At 50.0% G+C, this 7,367-nt stretch overlaps 1 protein-coding gene across 1 annotated transcript; it reads right to left on the minus strand.

Annotated features, from left to right (window-relative positions):
- Positions 1–476: 476 nt before the first annotated feature.
- Positions 477–2,175, minus strand: LOC135239572 (uncharacterized). Its single transcript, XM_064308313.1, has one exon. It carries the CDS (start codon positions 1,953–1,955, stop codon positions 738–740), a length of 1,218 nt encoding a protein of 405 aa, XP_064164383.1. The 5' UTR covers positions 1,956–2,175; the 3' UTR covers positions 477–737.
- Between the last annotated feature and the right edge of the window lie 5,192 nt (positions 2,176–7,367).

The following is a 7,367-nucleotide window of genomic DNA, read 5'->3' on the forward strand; positions in this document are numbered from 1 at the left end:
TTACCCGTGAGTTGAATTTGCTGAGGACAGCAGGAATTCTTGCCTATCCAGAAGTAGGCCAGTGTAAAAACACAAGCAAACAACCCAAATCCAAAATCCTTTATACCTAAGGTCTGTTGCAGCCATGCATTCACGATGCAAGATGGCAGAGTGACATCACCAGCCTGAGAGTGTGACTTATTTTATATTCCTGTATATACTTAATTGTGAATGTGGGAATGAACCTTTAAGTAATTGTTCTGAAAGTTGTGGTTCATTTACATTCCTTGACAATGAAGGAAAATTACATTTGATTAGTTAATGAAATACTGTAGATTGTTTGTATACAGAAAATATAACCTTTCTCCAGATCTTTGAGATCTCATACACATGATATATTTTGGAATCAAAAAACATTACACACTCATGCTAAACGTGTTTATACAAAGCATTCATATTAAGCATATGTGCACATGTTTAAGTATTATTTAGGGTATGTGACTAGTTACGTTTCTGTCTGTGAGTTTTTACAGCGAAGGTAAAGTCAGAAATAGAGCAGAACCCAATGTAGACTACAGGTGCAGTTGTGGAGAGAAGCCATGTTTATTCAGTGACATTTATTTCAAAAATAACGAGCTGAAGAGCGATGGATTTCAATAACGAACTGAAGAATGCATTTCAGTTCTAACAGACGGTCCAAATGCGGCCCACTGCTTTGGTAATTACAAGGGGGAAAGGCGGAGCGTAAGACCTGCAGTCTATGTTCCTGCGAGAGTGAAGAGCAGGACCAGCACCAGCACGGGCAGGAAGACCAGCAGCAGGCAGGTGAGCTCGGTCAGGTACAGCAGCAGCAGGCAGGTCAGGTAGCAGCAGCGGCAGCGCCGCCGGAGCCGCCGCAGGGCCAGCGCCGCGCCGACGGGGAGCCTGAGGCAGCCGCACACCGCCACCGCCCCCACCCGCGCCTCCACCCGCGCCTCCAGCCAGCGCTCCGGGCCCCGGGTCGGGGGGGACGGCGAAGGGGGCGGGGCCAGGAGCGCGGCGTCCGCGCCGCCGCTGCCGCCGCCGCCGCCGCCCGCGTGGGAGGCAGCTTCCTCCTGCATGCGGCGGATCTCCCAGGCCGGCAGCGGCGTGCTCTGGCGGCAGAGCGGGCAGCGGAGCCGCGTGGGGTCCGCCGAGCGGCCCAGCATCCCCGCCAGGCAGGCCCGGCACACTGCGTGGCCGCAGTGCAGCGCCGCCCGCCCGCCACCACCGGGGGCACCCAGGGGCTCGGTGCACACGGGGCACTCCTCCGCGATGGCGTCCGCGCTCCCGCCCTCCCCCTCTCTCGCTGGGCCCTTGTTTTCGGCGTCCTGGTCCCGCTGGGCCGTGGTCCCGGCTCCTCTTCCTGCCTCCCTGCCCCCTGGCTGGTCGACCCCTCCCGAGAGCAGCGGCTCTTCGGTGGATTCTGTCTCCGGCTCCTCCAGCCCTGTTCGCTCTGAGCGCGCTCTGTCCGGCTCCTCCAGCCCTGCTCGGTCTGAGCGCGCTCGGTCCGGCTCCTCCAGCCCTGTTCGCTCTGAGCGTGCTCTGTCCGGCTCCTCCAGCCCTGCTCGCTCTGAGCGCGCTCGGTCCGGCTCCTCCAGCCCTGCTCGGTCTGAGCGCGCTCGGTCCGGCTCCTCCAGCCCTGCTCGGTCTGAGCGCGCTCGGTCCGGCTCCTCCAGCCCTGCTCGGTCTGAGCGCGCTCGGTCCGGCTCCGTGGAGCGGCGGGTTCCTGTGGCGTAAGTTCCCCGTCTCTCCCGCTCCTCCCCTGCTCGCTTGGGCGGTCCCGGGGAGGAGAGGCCGCGCGCTGCGTCCTCCGAACCCCCCTCCCCGAAAGTCGGCCCCGTCTGAGCACCCGTCTCCGACAGGGACGGCGCACTCAGCTTCACCGCTGCCCCCTGAGGCGGGGCTCCAGCCGCCAAGGTCGTCGGAGAAGGGCGGCCTTCCTCCGCGTCATCCATGTTGTGCTCCCGAGCCAAAGCCACCTGACTCAACCATGGCTCATTTCAAAAGGACTTCTCCCTCTTCCGTACGTTACATTTTGCCCTGATTCGCCCCCGTGCGATTCAGTCTGGTCAGTACACCTGGACTCCTCTGAATCCAAACTGTAACCCCCCGGAACCTGGACGACTCGCAGTTCCACAGAGAGAGCGAATAAAACCGCCCGTTCAGTCACCTTCATGTCCTCAGCCTGTTTGTTCTAGAGGAGGGGCGGCCTCTCGCCCCCTTCTGAGCCGCCCATTTTCAGATAAGGTGCGATAAAACTTCTAATCAACACACCTGCTGACCAAACGACATCGCAGAACGGAGTCCAGCCCAACAGGCATTAATCCAGGGCCTTGGAATCCTGGTCTCGCTTGATTTTGGGTCATTATTTACCTGTTTTCTACACAAAATGTTGGGGAGTGGGATCACACGGGTAAACTGTTCCTGGATATATTGTTTAAAGACAGAAATGACCCTGAACAGCTCACTTAGTTACTGGCTTAAGTTCATAACAGCAACAATTTCATACTGTAAAGTCCCTCCTCTGTATGACTGTTACCTCTTTTAGTAATATATCAGGTTTGGTCAGCATATTTTGATATGATGAACTGCAACTTGACAGTTCAAAAATCCTGAAAATAATATTGAAATCTAATGATCAAAAATTGTACAATTGTTCAAAATGGTGTCACCAAAACATCAAACAAAACTGGGGTTCATGTTTTTTAGGATACGGGGAAGATAAATGGTTAATGTTTGACTCTCTTTGTAGTGCTGCAAGTACGCCTAAATTCGCACAAGTTAGCACAGCTAACTGACAGAGGTCTGAAATCATGATATTTCATTCTTTATTTGAAAGGAACATAAACCTCATGTTGATTGATAGATATGTCAGTTGGCATCCTGCCACAGGACCAATCTGCCTGCTGTTCTTTAATAGTCATTTCACACTCAGAAGAGCTGTGGTTCAGTGGCTCCCATGCCCTTAATTAATTATTAAATTGGGGAGACAAATAGGCACGGAGAATACATCCAAATGCTGTTTCGAAATCAGTGGCTGTCAGATCTAATAAAACAGAGCCCGGTAAAGGTAATGAACTGCTCGCTTTGAACACAAAGTAAACAACAAAATTTGCTTTGGAGTTCCCTTAAGTTCCCCATTTCAGTTCAAGCTAAATGACCTGCTACGCCAGTTGAGTTATTTTCACTTTAAAGGCTTAGAACTGGGGTCACCCCCTCACTTTAAACAATTTCAGGAAAACAAAATGGTCAACCCGTTATTTGTCAGAAATAGATGGATGATGCCAAAGGCTGTTGGAAGCATACATGGCATTCAGCTTCCTTCATCTATGTGCGCCTACACACACCTATGCATCTATACGCACCTACACACACCCATGGATCTATATGCACCTACACACATCTATGCATCTATACGCACCTACACACACCTATGCATCTGTGTGCACCACCATGCATGTATGGGTAATTAAATTTACAGTATATTAGCAGCATCACACATGTATGGGTATATAAGCACTATCACACATGCATGGGTATATTAGCAGCATCACACACACATGGGTATATAAGCACCATCACACATGAATGGGTATATAAGCACCATCACACATGCATGGGTATATAAGCACATTACACATGTATGGGTAATTAAAAAGCATTCTCTTTGTGAGCATTTTTCTCTCAGCCATTTGTTCTCAGTGTATGAGAGCTGTTTGTTCCTTCGTGGGATTTGTGTGGGTGGTTGTGTTCCTGTCCTTCTCGCTGCTTGAAGGGTCATTCAGACACTTTTAAAACATTTCTACCCGCATGTTTTTGACTGCATTCTCTTATTTGGATTGCCCGATCTCGCCCAATTCATTACAGCTGCGCCCTCCGTATTTTTCTGTGTGCTCTGAGAAGCAAGCCTGGACTGTGCTTCTTCTGTTCCGAATGCCATGACCCAGCTGTGCTGTGTATTCATTCCACTGTGACCCAGCCGTGCTGCACAGTAATTCCACTGTGACCCAGCCGTGCTGCACAGTCATTCCACTGTGACCCAGCCGTGCTGCACAGTCATTCCACTGTGACCCAGCCGTGCTGCACAGTCATTCCATGTGACCCAGCCATGCTGCATAGTCATTCCACTGTAACCCAGCCGTGCTGCACAGTCATTCCACTGTGACCCAGCCGTGCTGGCACAGTCATTCCACTGTGACCCAGCCGGCTGCACAGTCATTCCACTGTGACCAGCGTGCTGCCAGTTATTCCACTGTGACCCAGTGCTGGATAGTCATTCCACGTGACCCAGCCTTGCTGCAAAGTATTTCCACTGTGACCCAGCCGTGCTGCACAGTCATTCCACTGTGACCCAGCCGTGCTGGCATAGTCATTCCACTGTGACCCAGCCGTGCTGCACAGTCATTCCACTGTGACCCAGCCGTGCTGGCATAGTCATTCCACTGTGACCCAACCGGCTGCACAGTCATTCCACTGTGACCCAGCCGTGCTGCACAGTTATTCCACTGTGACCCAGCCGTGCTGGCATAGTCATTCCACTGTGACCCAGCCGTGCTGCACAGTCATTCCACTGTGACCCAGCCGTGCTGCACAGTCATTCCACTGTGACCCAGCCGTGCTGGCATAGTCATTCCACTGTGACCCAGCCGTGCAGCACAGTCATTCCACTGTGACCCAGCCGTGCTGGCATAGTCATTCCACTGTGACCCAGCCGTGCTGCACAGTCATTCCACTGTGACCCAGCCGTGCTGCACAGTCATTCCACCAGGGGGAGCTGCAGATCTTGTGCAGGCGGTGCAGGTGAGACTGTGGGTGTGCCATCAGTGAGCTGAAATAACCTGCCAGCTGAGTCCCTCCCTCCCTGGAGCATGTGATCGGCAGAAGGAATTTCGGGCAGTGAGGATGTGACTCACCGGCGTGGGACGCAGGCCACCTCTTCAGCTGCAGGCGGCACCCAGTAGCCCCTCAGTTAATTTGCTTTGAGGAAATCTGATGATGTGGAAAGTTGGGCGCTGGGTAACCTGCGCTCACCTTCTGAGTCATTCTCCGACTGCGTCTGAGTGGTAAGGGTGGGGGTTGGATTCATGGTGTGTGTGTGTGTGTGTGTGTGCGTGTGTTTGTGGGTATCTGTGTGTGTGTGTATGTGTGTGTGTGTGAGAGAGAGAGAGGGAGACTGTGCCTTTGTGTGGGCATATGTCAGTGTGTGTGTGTGTGTATTTTTGTATGTGTGTGTGTGTGTGTGTATGTTTGTGTATATGTGTGTATGTGTGTGTGTGTGTGTGAGAGAGAGAGAGACCGTGCCTTTGTGTGGGCATGTGTCAGTGTGTACGTCTGTGTATGTTTGTGTATATGTGTGTATGTGTGTGTGTGCCTGTGCATTTGGCATACGTGCTTGAATACTTCTTTTTAGGCAATTCTGCCCTTGAATAACCATTTTCCATTACATAACTTATTTGTTTAACAGTTTCCCAGACAAATACATAAAGCACAGTCACCCAGATGTTTAATTTGTCCTTGTTTATTAGGCTCCATTGGCAGATGCCCATTTTCCGTAATACAAGGGAAATGAAAGAGGACAGACTAGAGTACCCATCCGTCGGGCTAGATTAGCATTTTAATATCACCGTGGACAGAAACTTTTCATCTGCATACACCCACACAGGCCTGCGCGTCTTCTCACAGACCCACCCGAGGTGGACGGGAGTAACACTCAAACGCTCAGCGGACGTTTGTGTTCGGCCGGCTACTTGCAAGCAAAGCTCGTTAACAAGAGGAAGCAGATGAACCAGCAGAAATGGCAAAGGAGGGGAAATTAGCGTTTTCATTAGCATCCCGATCGCATTAAGCAGCGTCATTAAGCAGCAGCGTGAAAAGGCAAATAAGACCGTGCTTAGCAGCCGCTGATTCGCAAATCTTTAACTACGGCACTGCCGTCCGCTACACTTCTTTCAAAAATACCGCCTGAAGAAGAGGAAATTATCTGTCAGTTGGGCAAGTGAGATCAGAAAATCATAACAATTAAATACATAAAAATTATTATTATTATTATTGTTGATAATAATAATAATAACAACAACAACAATAATAATAATAATAATTTTAATAAGAAGGAAAAAAAGACCCAAAAAGGAGTCTCGGTCTCTTGCTGCGTCTTTCTCGCTGTGTGACTGCCCTCTGCAGTACATTTTGGAGAATGCAAGAGAGTTTGAATTCCTTTGATCGATCATAAAAGGATTTCTTAGAAAGAGTTTTCAGAATAAATGCAATCTCTGATCTCTTTCTTCTGGTCAAAATGATTTAATATGAAATGCACAATGTTAGACACATTTGAGTAAAACAGTCTCTCTCTCCCCCTTCCTTTCTCTCTCTCCAGATTTCCCATCAGCTGCTCACTCTCTCATTCTCTCTTGCTCTCACTCTCTCTTGCGCTCAGCCATTCTCTCTCTCTGTGTTCTGCGCTTTTACTTTTTTTGTTTCACTGTTCTAGCTCTTTACAGTATGCTTGTGTTTTCTAGTTCGCCTTGGCATGCACTCTGTTCCTTGACCCAACATGAGCCTGAGAGGCTGACCTCGCTATTGGATACTGGTGTGACAGTGGGGTGATGTAATCAGGGACCTGGGTTTTGTGAATGAGCGTTTGCAGAACTGATATACCATCTGTGCGAGATTCCCAGTGAAACTGTCACCCGCCAAGAAAATAAACGACCAGTTTCCCGAGTGAAAATGGCCGTTGGTGTGCTAATGGGGAATTATGCTGTTGCAATCAGATGCCCAGCTCCACTCCACTACTCTGCTAGACTTTGTAGGTGATTTTTATGGTGCGATGATGATGGTTTCCATGGGAATATTCGCCTTGTGGGACGGCCAATCGTAAACAGCTTGTGAGAGGGAGGGATTCTCGCCATCCTAGCGGCGCACTTGGCGGGCTATCGTAAAGCGAATAGCCTGGCCGCTGGTGTCCGTTCTTAATTAAACTTCCGCGCTATTTAATTAGTTAAAACCCATTTAAAAGGATTGAGGACGGATGCACTTAAAATAAATCCTGATAATGAAAAGGCACTGAAACTGCCACCCCCCTGAAAATGTTCAGTATCGATCTACAGAGCACATCTTAAGAGAGAGGAGATGTGAGCCCTGGTGAGCCCTTTTTGACTCTGTGAAGAATTGAATTAATTGTTGTACACAATCTGTGCCTGTTTTAAACATCACGATTTTGGCCTGGCGAGTTCAGACACGGCTGTGGCTTGGTGCTGGTCGCTCGATACTCAGTACTGCACTGGACAGCACGTATAATCGCATGCATTAATTGGGGGAAAAAACGTGATGCCTTAGCGGTGGATAAACCCTCAGTCCACCTATTTAATTAG

This window comes from Anguilla rostrata, chromosome 14 (genome assembly GCF_018555375.3).
Source record: "Anguilla rostrata isolate EN2019 chromosome 14, ASM1855537v3, whole genome shotgun sequence".
Taxonomy (NCBI): Eukaryota; Metazoa; Chordata; class Actinopteri; order Anguilliformes; family Anguillidae; genus Anguilla; species Anguilla rostrata.

Coding starts and splice junctions, on each gene's coding strand:
- LOC135239572 (XM_064308313.1), bottom strand. CDS start 1,955: ATGGATGACGCGGAGGAAGGCCGCCCTTCTCCGACGACCTTGGCGGCT.